The following is a 20963-nucleotide window of genomic DNA, read 5'->3' as shown; positions in this document are numbered from 1 at the left end:
CCCGTTCCGGGAAGATCCCACATGCCGCAGAGTGGCTAGGCCCGTGAGCCATGGCCGCTGGGCCTGCGCGTCCGGAGCCTGTGCTCCGCAATGGGAGAGGCCACAACAGTGAGAGGCCCGCGTACCGCAAAAAAAAAAAAAAAAAAAAAAAAAAGAATGAAATAACCCATGGGCAATAAATTTCAGAGGGCAAGAGAATTAAAAATTTATTTTGAAAATAAATGTTAATTATGAGGGGAAAATGTTAATATGAAGGACTTTTTTGGTTACATTTCTGATAACCAAATACTAATCTGTATAAGCACAATAAGCACAATAACAATGACAAAATAATAAGGAAAATTGCACAATTTTGATAACATGTTTTATATAAACAGTCACTCAAACTTATTTTCTTTTACATAGTAACCTTCCCTGATACACAACCTCAAGCATATGAGGCACTAAAAACACATAGTTTTATTAAGCTGGCCATGTCATCAGGTAAGATTCAGTAACAGTGTACACTGGAAAAGTGTCGTATCACTTTTACCTTGCTGGAAGATAGAGAAGGACAAACTCCTTATAGCATATGATATAGGCTGGAACTTCACCAAAGTGTGTTGCTAGAACTCTTTTGTGAATCTAGATCTTTTTTCACAGTATCTAGAAGTAAGGCCCGTTCTTTTCTGGGCACTGGTGACAACATGTATGTCACTAGTAGTACTTATTCTGCCTAAAGCTGGCATTGAGCAGAGCTCTTGGGAGTCGTACATGGCCGTAAATGGGAGGGAAGGGAATGGGGATCAGGGACAGCTTTTAAAATGGACTTTTATTCTGCTTAAAGTCAAACAGAAAGGTACAACCATGCTTGTAGATATCTCTCTGTGACACAGTTCCAAGGAAAAGAGATCTATACTGATCCTTAACAGTAGTGTTTCTGTATTAAACTAAATAAAGTCTTTGCAATGTATTTTCATAACAAATTGAACTTCAAAAAAATATATCTTTTATCAGTGTTATTGTTTCACAAAAGTATATTCAATTTAAATATGATTGTTCTGAGGTAAGGTAATTTGGGGAAGGAGGGGTTTTGTATTCTCCCTGTTTATTTTCTCTTTGAGTTATTTAAGTTTTCTTAATGTAGAGTAAAATGCATTTATAAAATAACTTTTGTAGCCCATCAACTGTAGGGATTCTTAGCTACCCCATTTGCTATTTCTTTTTATTTATCCTTTCCCATCTTTTGTGAATTTTTACAATAGGACCCTCTCCTGCTTCCTTGACCTATCCCTGATGGTCATCTATCTTGGCTGAGAGCTTATTAACTCTTAGTCAGACACGAGGCCAAAAGTTGAGGAAATGATCTTGACAAAACACATTGTAGTATAAAACCCTTTCTTGTTAAATTTGGAAAGGTTCCTTGATGGAGATGGTATCCAATCTAAGCCCCACAGAATACATAGGAATTACTAGGTGGAAATGGGAGCAGGAGCACTGCAGCATACGCAAAGACCCTGAGGCCAAAAGAACAGGGGACAACTGGGAAACTACTGGTAATTTTGTACGGTTTATGAGTAGAAGTAAAAGATTAAAAAGCATTGTAAATGAGCTGGAGAAAGAAACTCTTAAGGGCTATAGGCATGAAAAAAAGGAGTTCAGCTTTATTCAGAGGGCAGATAGAAACCATCTGTGGATCTTAATCTGGGGATTAACATATTCCAATGTATACCCTAAGAGATGCCTTTGGCAAAAGGTGGAGAATGGTTTGAATAGGGTAATTTTAGAGAAAAATAAGAACACTGATTTTCATTATGTGGTGCTATTGTTAAATACTTTTTGGTGGGATACTGTAGTTTTTAAAACTCTGAAATCTGGATCATTTAAATAGAGCACAATGATACATATATAAAATCTATGCTAAAAGACAATTCTATTCAAACTTGGCAAGACTGGAATCAGAGCAAGCAAAAGTCTTATAATATGTCATTGCTCCTTGTGCATGATTTGTGTGATTGAGACAATAGACCAGAGAATCTTCTCACCAGACATGTGATGATGCCGTTTTATCAGAGCAAAAATGATTACAAAACAAATCCCCTCTTCTCCCAGAGGGTTGTATGTTAATTAAAATTTCTAAGTGAAGAAGGGTGCGTTTATTTAGAAAGCATTCTGTAGTACCTATAGAATTCTCAGGAAGAGAAGGAAGACCATTGAAAATCACAGCTTCTATATTTAAATTAATTTCTTCTCTAGATCAAAAACTTCTTGAACGAGTAAATTTGACCATGAGATTATTTCACTAATACAGCTAACTGATATGAGTCTCCGTTTCTACATGATCAAAGTAGACTACAAAGAACTAAAAATGCTTTGTTTGAAACAAAAACTGTAGCTCATTATCAATGAAAAGACTCAGAGTCCCTTTCAAAAATTTGTTATTCAAAATCATCCCTTCAAAAGTACAAAGGAGAGATGGCATTATTGAAATTAGAGTCAGAGAAAATAACTTGGAAGTTAGCTTTTAATTATTGCCTTCCTACTCCATCAAGTAGTATGAGGTCAAATGTAATTTTTCCATCAGCTGGAAAAATTTGCACAAAAAATGTGCGTATATTTCCAGCAATGACACAATTGACACATATTTTTTAAAAGCCAATGCTAAATACTAATACAATTATTTACTTTTAACATTAATTGATGTTAATAAATAATATTTGATTTTCAACTAATTAAATTTTCTTAATTTTATGTTTTTGGAAAATTCTGATGTTATATGTAAACAATATATATTATAACAATTTTTACTGTTTATAATTTTAAGAATTCAATTACACTTGTTTAAAAATATGTTGTTAAATATTATATTTGAATTGTGTTAAATGCTTAGTGTCAAAAATTTTGTTTACTAAATCCTGAATTTCTGTTTTGCAAAAGTAGATATTGAAATACCAGTTTTGGCATTTTGCTCTGGTGTTGCTTTTATTAGGAAAAATGTTAAAAGGCCGCTGTTTTCATTCATAGATGATGGCAGGTTGCAAATAGATAATGGTGATTGGAAGGACAGAGACTTTTTTTTTTTAACATCTTTATTGGAGTATAATTGCTTTACAATGGTGTGTTAGTTTCTGCTTTATAACAAAATGAATCAGCTATACATATACATATATCCCCATATACCCTCCCTCTTGCATCTCCCTCCCACCCTCCCTATCTCATCCCTCTAGGTGGTCACAAAGCACCAAGCTGATCTCCCTGTGCTATGCAGCTGCTGCCCACTAGCTATCTATTTTACATTTGGTAGTGTATATATGTGCAGCCACTCTCTCACTTCATCCCAGCTTACACTTCCCCCTCCCCATGTCCTCAAGTCCATTCTCTATGGCTGAGTCTTTACACCTGTCCTACCCCTAGGTTCTTCAGAACCTTTTTTTTTTTAAGATTCCATTATACATGTTAGCATACGGTATTTGTTTTTCTCTTTCTGACTTACTTCACTCTGTATGACAGTCTCTAGGTCCGTCCACCTCACTACAATTAACTGAATTTCACTTCTTTTTATGGCTGAATAATATTCCATTGTATATATATATAACATCTTCTTTATCCATTCATCTGTCAATGGGCATTTAGGTTGCTCCCATATCCTCGCTATTGTAAATAGTGCTGCAGTGAACATTGACGTACATGACTCTTTTTGAATTATGGTTTTTTCAGGGTATATGCCCAATAGTGGGATTGCTGGATCATATGGTCGTTCTATTTTTAGTTTTTTAAGGAACCTCTATACTCTTCTCCATAGTGGCTGTATCAATTCACATTCCCACCAACAGTGCAAGAGGGTTCCCTTTTCTCCACACCCTCTCCAGCATTTATTGTTTGTAGATTTTTTGATGATGGCTATTCTGACTTGTGTGAGGAGATACCTCACTGTAGTTCTGATTTGCATTTCTCTAATGATTAGTAATGTTGATCATCCTTTCATGTGTTTGTGGACAATCTGTATATCTTCTTTGGAGAAATGTCTATTTAGGTCTTCTGCCCATGTATCGATTGGGTTGTTTGTTTTTTTAAATATTGAGCTCCATGAGCTGCTTGTAAATTTTAGAGATTAATCCATTGTCAGTTGCTTCATTAGAAAATATTTTCTCCCATTCTGAGGGTTGTCTTTTCATCTTGTGTATGTTTTTCTTTGCTGTGCAAAAGCTTTTAAGTTTCATTAGGTCCCATTTGTTTATTTTTCTTTTTATTTCCATTTCTCTAGGAGGTGGGTCAAAAAGGATCCTAGTGTGATTTATATCATGAGTGTTCTTCCTATGTTTTCCTGTAAGGGTTTTATAGTGTCTGGCCTTACATTTAGGTCTGATCCATTTTGAGTTTATTTTTGTGCATGGTGTTTGGGAGTGTTCTAATTTCATTCTTTTACATGTAGCTGGTCTGATCCATTTTGAGTTTATTTTTGTGCATGGTGTTTGGGAGTGTTCTAATTTCATTCTTTTACATGTAGCTGTCCAGTTTTCCCAGCACCATTTATTAAAGAGGTTGTCTTTTCTCCATTGTATATCCTTGCCTCCTTTATGAAAAATAAGGTGACGATAGGTGCATGGGTTTGTCTCCGGGCTTTCCATCCGATTTCATTGATTTGTATTTCTTTTTTTGTGCCAGTACCATGCTGTCTTGATTACTGTAGCTTTGTAGTATAGTCTGAAGTCAGGGAACCTAATTCCTCTAACTTCGTTTTATTTTCTCAAGATTGCTTTGGCTATTCGGGATCTTTTGTGTTTCCATATAAATTGTGAAATTTTTTGTTGTAGTTCTGTGAAAAATGCCCGTGGTAGTTTGATAGGAATTGCATTGAATCTGTAGATTGCTTTGAGTAGTATAGTCATTTTCACAATGTTGATTCTTCCAATCCAAGAACATGGTATATCTCTCCATCTATTTGTATCATCTTTAATTTTTTTCATCAGTGTCTTATAGATTTCTGCATACAGGTCTGTTGTCTCCTTAGGGAAGTTTATTGCTAAGCATTTTATTATTTTTATTGCAATGGTAAATGAGAGTGTTTCCTTAATTTCTCTTTCAGATTTTTCGTCATTAGTTTATAGGAGTGCATGAGATTTCTGTGCATTAAGTTTGTATCCTGCTACTTTACCAAATTCATTGATTAGCTCTAGTAGCTTTCTCGTAGCATCCTTAGGATTCTGTATGTATAGTATCATGTCATCTGCAAACAGTGACAGCTTTACTTCTTTTTCAATTTGGATTCCTTTTATTTCTTTTTCTTCTCTGATTGCTGTTGCTAAAACTTCCAAAATTATGTTGAATAATAGTGGTAAAAGTGGACAACCTTCTCTTGTTCCTGATCTTAGTGGAAATGGCTTCAGTTTTTCACCATTGAGAACAATGTTGGCTATGGGTATGTCATATATGGCCTTTATTATGCTGAGGTAAGTTCCCTCTATGCCTGCTTTCTGCAGGGTTTTTATCATAAATGGGTATTGAATTTTGTCAAACACTTTCTCTGCATCTATTGAGATGATCATATGGTTTTTCTCCTTCAGTTTGTTAATATGGTGTAGCACATTGATTGATTTGCATATACTGAAGAATCCTTGCATTCCTGGGATAAACCCCACTTGATCATGGTGTATGATTCTTTAAATGTGCTGTTGGATTCTGTTTGCTAGTATTTTGTTGAGGATTTTTGCATCCATGTTCATCAGTGCTATTGGCCTGTAGTTTTCTTTCTTTGTGACATCTGTGTCTGGTATTGGTATCCGGATGATGGTGGCCACAGAGAATGAGTTTAGGAGCATTCCTCCCTCTGCTCTATTTTGGAAGAGTTTGAGAAGGATAGGTGTTAGCTCTTCTCTAAATGTTTGATAGAATTCACCTGTGAAGCCATTTGGTCATGGGCTTTTGTTTGTTGGCAGATTTTTAATCACAGTTTCAATTTCAGTGCTTGTTATTGGCCTGTTTATATTTTCTATTTCTTCCTGGCTCAGTCTTGGAAGGTTGTGCTTTTCTAAGAATGTGTCCATTTCTTCCAGGTTGTCCATTTTATTGCCATATAGTCGCTTGTAGTAATGCCTCATGATCCTTTGTATTTCTGCAGTGTCAGTTGATAATTCTCCTTTTTCATTTCTAATTCTATTGATTTGAGTCTTCTCCCTTTTTTCCTTCATGAGTCTGGCTAATGGTTTACCAATTTTGTTTATCTTCTCAAAGAACCAGCTTTTAATTTTATTGATGTTTGCTATTGTTTCCTTCATTGCCTTTTCTTTTATTTCTGATCTGATCTGTATGATTTCTTTCATTCTGCTAACTTTGGGGTATTTTTGTTCTTCTTTCTTTAATTGCTTTAGGTGTAAGGTTAGGTTGTTTATTTGAGATGTTTCTTGTTTCTTAAGGTAGGATTGTATTGCTATAAACTTCCCTCTTAGAACTGCTTTTGCTGCATCCCATAGGTTTTAGGTCATTGTGTTTTCATTGTCATTTGTTTCTAGATATTTTTAGATTTCCTCTTTGATTTCTTCAGTGATCTCTTGGTTATTAAGTAGTGTATTGTTTCACCTCCCTGTGTTTGTATTTTTACAGATTTTTTTCCTGTAATTGATATCTGGTCTCATAGCATTGTGGTCGGAAAAGATACCTGATAGGATTTCAATTTTCTTAAATTTACCAAGGCTTGATTTGTGACCCAAGATATGATCTATCCTGGAGAATGTTCCATTAGCACTTGAGAAGAAAGTGTATTCTGTTGCTTTTGGATGTAATGTCCTATAAATGTTAATGAAGTTCATCTTGTTTACTGTGTCATTTAAAGCTTGTGTTTCCTTATTTATTTTCATTTTGAATGATCTGTCCATTGGAGAAAGTGGGGTGTTAAAATCCCCTACTATGATTGTGTTACTGTCGATTTCCACTTTTACGGCTTTTAGCATTTGCCTTATGTATTGAAGTGTTCCTGTTGTAGACAGCACATATATGGGTCTTGTTCTTGTATCCATTCAGCTAGTCTATGTCTTTTGGTTGGAGCAGTTTATCCATTTACATTTAAGGTAATTGTCTATATGTATGTTTCCTATTACCATTTTCTTAATTGTTTTGGGTTTGTTATTGTAGGTCTTTCCCTTCTCTTGTGTTTCCTGCCTAGTTTGATTAATATGTGTCTTGGCATGTTTCTCCTTGGATTTATCCTGTATGGGACTCTCTGTGCTTCCTGGACTTGATTGACTATTTCCTTTCCCATATTAGGGAGTTTTCAACTGTAATGTCTTCAAATATTTTCTCAATCCCTTTCTTTTTCTCTTCCTCTTCTCGAACCCCTATAATTCGAATGTTGTTGCATTTAATGTTGTCCCAGAGGTCTCTGAGACTGTCCTCGATTCTTTCCATTCTTTTTTCTTTATTCTGCTCTGTGGTCATTATTTCCACTATTTTATCTTTGAGGTCTCTTATCTATACTTCTTCCTCAGTTATTCTGCTATTGATTCCCTCTAGAGAATTTTTCATTTCATTTATTGTGTTGTTCATCATTGTTTGCTTGCTCTTTAGTTCTTCTAGGTCCTTGTTAATTTTTCTTGCATTTTCTCCATTGTATGTCCAAGATTTTGGGTCATCTTTACTATCATTAGTCTGAATTCTATTTCAGGTAGAGTGCCTATTTCCTCTTCATTTGTTTGGTCTGGTGGGTTTTTACCTTGCTCCCTCATCTGCTACATATTTCTCTGTCTTCTCATTTAGCTTAACTTACTGTGTTTGGGGTCTCCTTTTTGAAGGCTGGAGGTTCATATTTCCCGTTGTTTTTGGTGTCTGCCCCCAGTGGTAAGGTTGGTTCAGTGGGTTATCTAGGCTTCCGGGACTAGGGCCTGTGTTCTGGTGGATGAGACTGGATCTTGTCTCTCTGGTGGGCAGGACCATGTCTGGTGGTGTGTTTTGGGGTGTCTGTGACCTTTTTATATTTTAGGCAGCCTCTCTGCTAATGGGTGGGATTGTGTTCCAGTGTTGCTAGTTGTTCGGCATAGGGTGTCCAGCAGTGGAGTTTGCTGGTTGTTGAGTGGAGCTGGGTCTTAGCGTTAAGATGGAGATCTCTTGGAGAGCTTTTTTTGTTTGATATCACTTGGAATTGGGAGGTCTCTTTTGGACCCACCTCAGAGGCACAGGACTGACACCTGGCCAGGGCACGAAGACCCTGTCAGCCACACAGATGAGAAGAAAAGGGAGGGAGAGAGAGACAGAGAGAGAGACAGAGACAGAGGGAGAGAGAGAGAGAAAAAGTTATTAAAATTTAAAAATTTTAAAAATTATTAAACGTAAAAAAATTAAAGTGTAACAAAAAAAATAAGAAAGAACGAAGAGAGCAACAAAAACAGAAAACAAATCCACCAATGATAACAAGCACTAAAAGCAATACTAAAAAAAACAAAACAGAAAAACAGACAGAACCCTAGGACAAATGGTAAAAGCAAAGCTCTACAGACAAAATCACACAAAGAAGCATAAACATATGCACTCACAAGAAAGAGAAAAGGAAAAAAATATATATATATTAAAAAATAAAGGAAGAGAGCAGCCAAATCAATAAACAAATCTACTAATGATAATAAACTCTAAATACTAAACTAAGATAAACATAAGACCTGAAACAAATTAGATGCAGAAAGCAAATCCCATGTCTACAGTTGCTCCCAAAGTCCACTTCCTCAATTTGGGATGTTTTGTTGTCTATTCAGGTATTCCACAGATGCAGTGTACATCAAGTTGATTGTGGAGATTTAATCCACTGCTCCTGAGGCTGCTGGGAGAAATATCCCTTTCTCTTCTTTGTTCGTACAGCTCCTGGGGCTCAGCTTTGAATTTGGCCCCGCCTTTGCATGTAGGTCACCTGAGGGCATCTGTTCTTTGCTCAGACAGGACAGCATTAAAGAGCAGCTGATTAGGGGGCTCTGGCTCACTCAGGCCCGGGGGAGGGAGGGCTACGGATGCGGGGTGAGCCTGCGGCAGCAGAGGCCAACATGACATTGCACCAGCCTGAGGCATGCTGTGAGTTCTCCCGGGGAAGTTGGCCCTAGAACACGGGACCCTGGCAGTGGTGGGCTGCACAGGCTCCTCGGGAGGGACGGTGTGGATAGTGACCTGTGCTTGCACACAGGCTTCTTGGTGGCTGCAGCAACAGCCTTGGCCTTTCATCCCCGTCTCTGGTGTCTGCGCTGATAGCTGTGGCTCGCTACTGTCTCTGGAGCTCGTTTATGCGGTGCTCTGAATCCCCTCTCCTCGTGCACCCCAGAACAGTGGTGTCTTGCCTCTTAGGCAGCTCCAGACTTTTTCCTGATTCCCTCCCGGCTAGCTGTGGCGCGCTAGCCCCCTTAAGGCTGTGTTCATGCAGCCAATCCCAGTCCTGTCCCTGGGATCTGATCTCCGACACCCGAGCCTCACCTCCCAGCCCCCACTTGTCCTGGCGGTGAGCAGACAAGACTCTCGGGCTAGTGAGTGCTTATCAGCACCCATCCTCTGTGCGGGAATCTCTCCGCTTTGCCCTCTGCACCACTGTAGCTGCACTCTCCTCCATGGCTCTGAAGCTTCCCCCCCTCACCACGCCCCCCCCGTCTCCACCAGTGAAGGGGCTTCCTAGTGTGTGGAAACTTTTCCTCCTTCACAGCTCCCTCCCAGAGGTGCAGGTCCCGTCCCTACTCTTTTGTCTCTGCTTTTTCTTTTTTCTTTTGCCCTACCCAGGTACATGGGGAGTTTCTTGCCTTTTGGGAAGTCTGAGGTCTTCTGCCAACGTTCAGTGGGTGTTCTATAGGAACAGCTCCACGTATAGATGTATATCTGATGTATCTGTGGGGAGGAAGGTGATCTCCACATCTTACTCCTCCGCCTCTTGAAGGTCTCTAAGAAATTTTTTAAATGAGACAGAATCTGCCAGACTTGGCAATTTGGGGGATATGGTGTATACAGAAAAAGGAAGGGTAAAGAAGGATACTATGGTTTCTTGTATAAACTTTGAGTAAATGTAGTTATGAACATTACCATTCATGTGGAGAGGGAACACGAGAGAAAATGGAGGAAGAAGGGGAGAGGAAACAGAAGAACAAGCAAGAAGACAAAATAGCAAATAGTATCATTTCAGAAAATGCTACAATTTCAGTGATTAAATAAGTGTTTAAAATTGTTCTGATGAACCTAGGGGCAGGACAGGAATAAAGACACAGACATAGAAAATGGACTTGAGGACATGGGAAGGGGAAGCTGAGACCAAGTGAGAGAGTGGCATGGACATAAATACACTACCAAATGTTAAATAGATAGCTAGTGGGAAGCAGCCGCATAGCACAGGGAGATCAGCTCGGTGCTTTGTGACCACCTAGAGGGGTGGGATAGGGAGGATGGGAAGAGACGCAAGAGGGAGGAGATATGGGAACATATGTGTATGTATAGCTGATTCACTTTGTTATACAGCAGAAACTAACACACCATTGTATAGCAGTTATACTCCAATAAAGATGTTAAAAAAATAAATAAGTGTTTGAAAAATTCATAGACCCTCCCCCTGCCATCTCTATTCTATTTTATGCACCAAATACACTGTCATGGATTTGGCATCACTTCTGGGGCAGCAGAGGCTAATTGATAACGTGGTAAAGCAGACCATGAATGAAAAGCAACCGGAGCCTCATAACAGTTCTCCCTTCAGTTTCTTAAACCTGTGCTACTTTGAATCTGACCAGAGCCAGTTCCCCCACTGTGTATTGCCAGTAAGTGAGGTTAAGAGTAGTTTCTAATCTTACAGTTAGAGAAACAGTGTATGTTTGTGTAGGCCTGGTACACACTTGCATTCCTGTGATGGGAATCTGAATATATTTTACCAGAAAGATAATTCTCTGCAGTGATTATTTCTATAGTATCATTAAGACATTCCTTTGTATACATTATAGATTTAATAACTTGTTAATATCTGATAAGGAACCTAACCACTTTCATCTGGAACTTGGAAAATGCCACTTTAAAAATCTAGTTAGAAAATAATTTATGAACACTAATTGGAAATTACTAATGTGAAGTTTGAAAGTTTTGATACAATGGGTCTGTTTTAAGAGCATCAGAGTAAATCACGCTACTCAAATTCATGTTGAGGATATTATACTCAGAATTGCTCTTTACCTTTTAGCTTGTGAGCACTTTAATTTCTGATTTTTTTTTTTTGCTACATCTTTAGAAATTCATGTTATAGTTAATGTGGAAAAAATATTGTATATAGCTCTCTCCCTTCCTATACCGAATTTGAAGATTCTAAGGAGAGGGCTTTAAATGTTTTAATCCCCTAATTGTCCAAAAGGCCTGAAGCTTCTTAAACCTTACTGAAGAGTTGAATTGTGCTGTAACTTTGTTTTCTGTAATTGAAGTTGAGAAAAACTGCAGACAAGCCTACATTTAGCATTAGTCAAATGACTGTCTTGATATTCAAGTAGCACTCTGATATTTTGATATTGGCTTATTTTTCCCATGTTTAAGGCTCCTTGAATTGTCAAATAAAAATGACTTCTGAAGTATTAGGACATTTTTAGGTCCTACTGTGAACAAGCAATGTAGGCGTTTTCTTCTGAATTTTATTTCAGATATCTCTACAGCAGGACCTCTTGGCACGGGAAGCACCACCACCAGTACCACCCTGCGGACCACAACTTGGAGCCCAGGCAGGAGTACCACCCCATCGGTGTCAGGAAGAAGAAACCGGAATACCAGCACCCCATCTCCAGCAGTTGAGGTACCTGATGACATTACCACACACCTTCTGTCAGGATCATCCCAAATCCCAGCTCTGGAAGAGAGCTGTGAGGCTGTGGAAGCTCGAGAAATCATGTGGTTTAAGACCCGTCAAGGACAGATGGCAAAGCAGCCGTGCCCTGCAGGAACTATAGGTAAGTCTGTCCTACAAAGCTGAGCTAAAAGTGTATTGTTACTTTGGCTTGCTTTTCTAGTTTTTTTTTTTTTTTTTTTTTGGTCACAGCATAGTTTTGTTACTTAACATTTGATTAAATTCTGGACTCAGCTAAATTACAATTTATAGCCAAGTATTTTCAGAGTTTGAGAATGCAACCTGAAGAAGTCACAGGTGAGAATTTGGTGGGAATACCTGTGAGATCAATAGTTTTCACCCATGCTGTGAGGTCAAGTTACAATTAAGCTATGGATGTCCCAGCTACTCCAAAGAGCCAGCTCACCTATGCAACAGCCCAGAGTGAATCACTGGATTGGTGGGAGCTAGTTCTCATGCTTGTCACCAATTGTCAAATGTTTATTGCAGAAAACTAGATCGAGGACTTCTGTATTAGATGATCATTGAAACTACCTAACATTTAACAAAAGAGAAGATTTGACTATCCTTTATTACCAGTCATCATAGCTGTCCTTTAATAGTTGGAGCCTCTTGACATTGTCAGGGATGATGCTGGAAGGAGCCAACCTCCTCTTACACAACATCCACTAGAGAGATCAATCCTGCATTGTTTTTTCTAGGAGGTAGTCAAGAACTAGATAGCTCTTTGTCCCCCCACCTTTTTCTTTTCGCTGATGTGATTCATAATTTCACCAAATGGTAACCATATTATTATTTACCATTTTAAGCCAGATATAGTTTGATTTCTTATTGTTGCAGATATTGATCTTCATAAAACTAATACTTGACACCCTGCATAAAATTTGCATTATTGCATAAAATGTGTAAATAAAACAAATTCATAATAGACGTCACTAGACTAGCATTGTTAGGGGCTGTGGTTTTGGGTGTTATTGATTTGGTTACTTCAATAGGTTTGTCTTAAGAAAGTTTCAATGTGGAAATGTCTTTCTGAATTCCATGGTATATGAAGTGGTGGGAAGATAAGAAGATATATAAAAGTGCACATTTAATTTGTTTTCATCAAAGTGTTTAAAAATATTCTGAGATCTTCCTTCCCTTTATGAAGGGGCACAATATTTAGTTCCAAAGTTTTCTGTGGTATTGGAATCAGAAAACATTTTGAACTTTTCTCTTAGCACTGTCCCGTTAGTTCTGGACCTCAGTTCCTTTATCTCTAAAAGAGAAATAATAACAGCCCCCCTTTCTTCAGATGTTTGTTGTAGAGGTTAGTAAAATACTTTATTTGAAAGCAGTTTGCAAACTGCAAAGCACTACAGAAGTATGTCGTTCTTGTTCTGTGAAAATTGAGAAAGAGATTTACAGGAAACCTTCTGAAGCCCTCCCTCCCAGGTGACTATGCTTACTCTGCGGTCTGCTTTTTACCCTTTCTCTGTCCCCTCTGCTGTTCCCCTGTTCAAGGCCCACACAGTCTTTTCTCACCTGAATTATTGCAATAGCTTCCTCACAACTTCCATATCACTCCCTGAAATTCATCCTCCATGCTGCTGCCACAGTTATCTTTCTACAGCTTAAATCAGCCCATTTGTCTCCTCTGCGTAATGGTCTTCATTGATTTTCCAGCACCTACAGATGACAGACAAGGACGTTTATGATATGGCTCTGCCAGCCTTTCCAACTCCATTAAATACAACTCCCCTACCCAGTAGACCTCAATTCAAAACACTTGATGATTCCCAAAGACAGCGTATTTTTCCTTTGCCTGGAATGCCCTTACCCACCTTGTTTTCCTAAAAAACCTGCAAACTGATTCCTTTAAGACTCAACTGCTACCTTGCCTCTGAAAACTCAAGCAGTAAGCCCCATGGAGGCAGGTACCACATTCATCTAATTCATGAAGTTATTCCCTGTACCTGGTATAGTTGTCAGCAAATGCTTTAAAAACATTGAGTGTTTGTTGTATTATTTCTCTAATGCCAGTTGCTTGCTAGGCACTGTACATGGTGTTTTAATAGACATTACCTCAGTTTAATGATCATAGTCTTACCTTTGCTCATATTTGAACATATTATGGATATAAAGTCGTTATAAAAAGATGGTTTGAACATTTGAAGCAGACCTATTTCTCTCATTATTTTAGGAGTATCAACTTATCTATGCCTGGCTCCTGATGGAATCTGGGATCCCCAAGGACCAGACCTTAGCAACTGTTCTTCTCCTTGGGTCAGCCATATATCACAGAAGGTAAATCGTGTCACTGACAAGGAAGGCTTTGCCAGATCTAGATCCTCTGTTGTTGATTATAACTGCTGAAAACAAAATAGTCAATAATTTTTTAAATTAATGTGGAAAAAATTCTCCATTTTATTTTAATTTAAGATTTAATGACAAGCCTAATATGCTATGAGCTAATTCTAGAATTTTGTTGTTTTTAAAGGGGAAATCCATGTACTTCCTCTAAGCCAGGCAGTATTGCTTATAATAATTTTATTATTAATAAAATTTTTATGGTATTGTGAACTATAGATATAAAAGTCCAAGAGGTATTATAAATCAAGCAAGCAAAAGCTTCTAGCATATATACATATGGATTTTCCTGTGGAAATAATAATTACAAAAAAAAAAAGTCTACCTTTGGAATCTTAATCCATTTGATAAATGTTCTGTAACCTAATCATTTATCAGTGTTAAAAGTATACACGTGTAATAGAATCTTGCAGACTCAAATTTGCAGGGCTTATTTGGTTGCAATATGTTGAACATTTTTATTATTAATGCACTGTGGGGCTTTGAATTGATTTCATTGCAAACAGAGACCAGATGTGCATCTATGCCAAAAGGGCTATGGGATGAATCCTTATTATAGCAATTTGTGCGGATTTATGTGCTCTTAAAATGGAGAGTCCTTCTATGTTACATTAGCTATGCTGAGGAATTTCTGAAAGAGATTTTTCCTGAGAAATATTACAAATGATGGCCTTACTAAAAGCCTCTCTGTGCCATTTGCTCTTTTCTCTATTTGTTTTTAACCAGGCTTATCCTCAATAATATACTGTTCAATAATCCATAAATATCTACCCAGTAGATTGTTTAGCAGATGAGCCATAACCATCTATTTACCCGAAATCATGGAAGAACAGTGGTTATATTGACTCCAGTTACCCTCTTACATGTGCATCTCCATACTTGTTGCTATTCATAATGATGCTTCTCCAATTTCAGTACTGTTTCTGCCAGTTTTTATGTCCTTTGATTTTATTACAATGTAGCTCAGACCCCAGAGCAAGTAACTCTTCCTGGATGTGATCAGATTAAAAGATCAGTAGCATATCTCCTTACATTAGCAACTTTTAAAAAATATTCCCTACATACTAAGCCCGGGGGTTAATATTAATTCAGTAATAATTCACCTAGAAAGTGAGTGTTTTCATGATAATTCCTGAATATGGTTGGCCTATTTCATTGCAGAAATTACTGGTGACTTTAACTGATAATGATGCTTAATTCTTTTCTTTCCTCTGCAGACCTGCTAATCTTGTGACAAAAGGCACAATTCCTTGCAAAGAGCAGACAGCTCTTGCCCATTTGATTTAGGGATGGAATGTTTTTGTTTTATAGCAAGTATGTTCCGTTCTTTTGGAGCATTTCTGTGTAATCCTGTAGCACCTGTAAAATTATGTTGTATTATAATTATATTAAGATTATACAATTTAAAGAGTTGGAATTTATAATAATACCTTAGCTTGATTACTTATACATTTATAGAATTGTCAAAAGTATAACAGGAGGTTTTTGAGCCCTGTGAATTGGCTTATGTAACTATTGCCAGGTCAGTGCTGGAGCTGGTGTTTAGCTGGGTCTACCTTTATCAACGTGTCACATTTAGCCACAACACTGGCTACACTGTGAATAGATCATGATGGCCTTTATATCCCACACCCACTTACCTAGTCTCTCTTCACTTCTCTCCACTCTTTTACTTATACCTCCAACTATTTATGCTATTCATTAAACATAAATGATAGTTGAACAGGTTACCACAAAACTCTAACACTTTTAACTATTCACACTGTAAGCTTCTGAGAGAGAATTTGTATGCATCGTCCATAGAGTTATTTGTCCCTATTTTCTCTCCCTCCTCCCCAAAGCATCTTCCACAGAATTCATCCCTTTGCTCATTTCCTCCCTCAGTACCTGAGGCCCCAAAACAATCAGATGGAACCTTTGAAGAGGGTTTGTTTACAGTGGCATTTGTGGGAGCAGAGGTGAACTGCAAGGGATTGAGAGGAACCCAGAGCTAGTAACAGGGATGGAGCTGTTCCCAACCCCAGGCCTCTGGTTGCCAGATCAATGGAATGACGGAAAACTGGTAACAGGGTATCCTTGAGAGGAAAGATGACCCGTAGACAAGAGACACAACCTAGCCTCAGGCAACTTTTCAGAAAAGATCTAGGGGAATAAATACTCTGATCTCACCCTCCTCACCTGCCCAGCCTCACCACTGGCCCAACCCAAACAAAAGCCAGAGAAGAGGAGTGCTCTTACTAACATCATGTAAGTCCATCTCCTAGGGCAGAGAGAAGGATGGAGGAGGATGGAAAGAGGCCTTCCTTGAATTAGCAAATGGAAAGTAACCAGCAGAGTTCAGTTTTTGCTTCCCTTCTCTCACCCCTCCTCCCTTTCCCAGTCCCCTCTCTTTCTCTCTTCACTGCCCCTCTCTTCCCTCCTTCCTTTCCCTTGTTCCATCCTCCTTCCTCTGTTCTGACCTCCCTGCTTTTCTTTAATTTGTTTGTTACGCCAGCGTGAAAAAGTAAAAGTGAAATAGGTATCCGGCATGATTTGTTCCTTTCCTCCTCTACCCATTGTCCTTCAGACTTTTAAAATAGAGTAACACTTGTTACCCACAATAAAAGCATAGATGAAAAAAGAAAAGAAGGGGTGATTCTCTCATTTAAACAGTGTATTCAGTTTTCCCTTGGCAAGTTTGTGGGTGAAGTTACCTTGGAACATGAGGCCCATCTCTTATGGCTTTATAGTGCCTGTGGGGAATTCCTGAGGGCTTTAAAGGAAAGACCACCCTGGATCGCAGTCACTGCATCTTTCCCATGGGAGGATCTTTCATTTTGTTATTGGTACTATTCACACACTGTATGTCAGGCACCACTGTAGACAGAAAGTATACACAAATAAATGGATCAGGATGCTTACTTTAGTTGGAAAAAGCAAACCTTAAATTTTCATTTTCATTAAGAAATGAGTAATGTTTTTTTCCCCTACAGTCAGGCCAGGAGGGAGAAAACAAGCAAAGAATCCTGATGGTTTCTGACTCACAAATGAATTTAGGCCACTTACATCCTGGTGAAATTATACATTAAATTTTGAGTGATATTAAAGAGTAGATTACATTTCACTAGAGAAAATGTAAGCCTTTAAAGGCAGAAGAAATTTGTTATAAACTGGCCAGAATACTTTCATAATCATGAGATTTAATAATCTGTATAGAAGGGGAAAAGCAAAAGTTGTACAAAAAGGTGTAGTGGTGGAGTGTAGGGGCAGAGAGGGAAAGAGATTGGTAGGTGGGTGGGTGGGTGGATGAATGGGTGGACAGAAAGGTAGGTACAAAGATAAACAGATGATTGGATACAAAGATAGATTAAATAGATAGTGAGATTAGGTACATATGTCTTCAAATTAATGTTTTAAAAATATGTTTCTGGTCATATTGGAAGCCAACAAATTAGTTTAGAGCTCTGCCTTCTCTAATATATGTGGTAAAATATCCTGTTTTCTCACATTTCTTAATGACTGTTTGATGAAATCATAGTCTCTGGCTTCAGCTCGACCTCTAGCTTGGACTCACGTTATCAAAAAGGAGTTTATACTTTCTATTTTGAATACCTTTAAAGAGTTCATTGCACTTTATAATCCCTCCTGTCTTTTTTCAATTGAAAATTGTGAAATTAAAGTTGTGAAGACATTCCGTATTTATTTACATGTAAAGTAAGGTCTGCTTCCTACTTCATTACCTGGTCCAACTATTATATGAAAAAGATATGCCTGAATTGTTACTGGGAAATAGTGTTCTTATTTCTAGCAAACTGAAATATCTTTTCGTTTGTTTGCACACAAACTACTGACAGCTTTTGAGATAATGTAAGATTCTTCCTACATTTTCTAAAGAAGGATGTGAAGATCTAGAAATGATGTTGCTGTTTTATAGTATAAAATAAGCCGGTGATTTGCTCTGGAAGACTGGTTGAATCCTGTCACCCAGATCTTAATTTCTCCATTCTTTTAGCCTCTAGATCTGCTATGGAATGAAAGTAAATAGCTTGTTAATTTGATCAGAGATTAGTGGGATTTCCACATCTTCAGGCTCATTTAGCCTACATTCAGTTGTAAGCTAGAAGCATTTTATTGTTTATATACCTACTTGACTCAGATTTATAGAAAAAATAGGCAGATCTTTCAAAGAAATGGTAGCTTTGTACTTAAACAGTATGAGTAACTTCTTCATGAATTGTTTTGATACCCGATTAATGTTTGATATAATAAATCCCATAAAATGTCAAAGCTTATTTCAAAGAAAACTGTTTTTTCTTGTGTCAAAATTTGAAATGCAAATAGTATCCATCTCTGTCATAATTATTATCCTTAACTACAGCTGCAGGGTTTCCCCTCTCCTATTGAAGCCCTAGGTATAATCCCACCATTTCAATACAGGCATTAATTTACTAATCCTCACAAAACTCATAAGATTTCTCAGTGTGCCTGTACTTATTTCTGAGAAATAACTTTAGCAGAATAAAAGAAATGTGAGAGATAGACATTGTAATGATGTCTTTAAGCTAGAATATATGAAATAACTATTTCAATCCTGCCTCTTTGCACAGAAGACTTGAGGCAGATTCAAGATATGTATATATTTTTGTATAGAAATAAGATAATAATAACAGTGGTGAGAGAAATAAATAGGACAATCAGAAAGAAGAGTAGTTTCTGGATGCCCCTGGAAAGAATATGATTAGTGAAGGACTGGTCTGATAAGGCAACCTTTGAACTGAGCTTGAACCTTGAGGTCACAGTGACTATGAGAGTCCAGTTGATGGCACCACTGCCATTAACAGTAAGAAAATTGGAGATGACTCTTGGTGCCTCCCTTTCCTTCCCCTCACACATCCAATCAGATAATAGGCCTGTCAGGGTACTTGTAAATCTCTCCCAAATCAGGCCAGTTGTCACTTTTCTCCACTGCTACTACCCTTAATCCACAACAGCTTCTTCTACTGCTGTGGAGTAGAAGACCTCACAGCAGGTCCCCTTTCATTCACTCCTGAACCCTCTAATCCATTCTACTGAGTTTGATTTCAAATATAAGACTGATTAGACCACTCCTATTTAGACTCTTCAGTACATTCACATCACTCTTGGCACAATTTTCCAAAATCGTCGTCATGACTTCCAAAGTGGGAGTACTCAATTTGCTCCTTGCTTTCCTCTCCAGCTGCCTAAACCCCAGTCACAAGTGCCCTTTGTGCAGCGCCCTTAAGACTCCCTGCCCCCCTCTCCTAAAAGCTGCTCTCTCTGCCTGGAAACTCCTGCCCTCATCCCAACCTAATTTCCTCTTTTCTATTTCATCTCAGATTACACATTCTTTCTCAGAGAAGTATTTCCTAAATTATTCCCTAACTTCATACACCAGGTTAAAATGCCTTTAAACTACTCTACCGCACTGGGATTCTGTATTGCCCTCAAAAAAACTGAAATCAAATTCTTGTGCAGTTAATTTATGAATAGCCCTTCCCTTGCTAGTACATAAGGTCCTGTTATTGGGAACCATTTTATCCCCAGACTTTAGCATAATACTATTAGAAATTCAAATTTTGGTTAAATAACAAATGAACATTTAGACTGAAGAAACAATTATTGAAATTATAAATAGAGATAGAGATATTCTATTTTTTTTAAAACTAGATATATATATTTAATACATGCAAACACACAATTTGTGCTATGAAGGTACCAAATTGAATTCTGAAGATAGAAAAATGTGCTTTTTCTTTCTGTTCTGCCTTTAGTACCCTGTCTTCCCAAACCATGATTATTTAGACTTCGCTTTTTATATAGCATCCTCTTGGCTCTCTCTCCCCACCAGTCCCCACCAGAATTTTATCTTACCAAGTCACCCTCAACTTATCTTTTAACTTTCAACTTATTGTTACTTTCTGTTGCTTTCCCACCTAATTTCCAGGTGTTTATTACCCCTGTACTATATTCCAATAACACCTCATATACATTCTGTTATTATAATTGCATTGTTGAATTAGTATTATCTGCCTTTATGCACCCTCCCTCGCAATACCAACTAGTAGAACGTGAATTCCTGAGTGCAAGAGCCACGTATAACATTTGTCTTTATTTCCTTAGGAAATAACATATAATAACATAAGTGTCCAAATGATTGTTGAATGAATGAAAGAATTTTACTGTGATTTCTTCAATTTTAAGAGGAAGAGAAGATCATAATGAATAACTGGTTATATTAGTTTTTATTTTACTTTAAAAACATGCTTATCACATTTTTATTATAAACATTTTTATAACTTATTTGTACTTTAGTTTTTTTCTTATAACTTTCTTGTTGGTGAACATTGAGTTCCAGAGTTCCTTTGTGGGATTAATTAGATTTATTCTTCATAAATAAATACTTGAGTGCTAAAATGTAGTTACTATTTTTAAGATAATCCACTAGAGATTTTCATATTTGACTCATGGTTTTACAACACTACACTAGCTGCTATTGACACATATATAGGCAGCATCATTATCTTTTATGTTGAGAGCAGTAACATTTTGACTTATTAGTCATTTACATTTTCAACTTTTTCATTACTGTACATAAAGAAAAAGTTTAAATTTTTATATTAGGGAATTACATAGGCCTCCTTTTTCATCTTATCATGTCCTACCCCCATGTTATAATAATTAATAATTGAAAACTATGTTTGTACAACTACACAGAAGAAGAAAAGAAATTGAATTACAATGTGAAAATACCTATTTTTTTCTGTTTGATAAGTAATTTTGTTTTTTATAATGTTCCCTGATAGTTGTAATGAAA

General features: G+C 37.4%; 1 protein-coding gene across 1 annotated transcript in view; it reads left to right on the top strand.

Annotated features, from left to right (window-relative positions):
- Positions 1-12669, top strand: part of LOC129392264 (adhesion G protein-coupled receptor L3-like) — a 337154-nt gene extending 324485 nt beyond the window's left edge. Inside the window, exons 7-8 of the mRNA XM_055086331.1 lie at positions 11601-11903; positions 12641-12669. Of these exons, the coding sequence (XP_054942306.1) occupies positions 11601-11903; positions 12641-12669 (332 nt within the window). The remainder of the gene's footprint in view (positions 1-11600; positions 11904-12640) is intronic.
- Positions 12670-20963: the final 8294 nt, after the last annotated feature.

The sequence above is a fragment of the Physeter macrocephalus genome, chromosome 7, assembly GCF_002837175.3.
Source record: "Physeter macrocephalus isolate SW-GA chromosome 7, ASM283717v5, whole genome shotgun sequence".
NCBI lineage: Eukaryota > Metazoa > Chordata > Mammalia > Artiodactyla > Physeteridae > Physeter > Physeter macrocephalus.
This window is presented reverse-complemented; position numbering and strand designations above follow the sequence as displayed.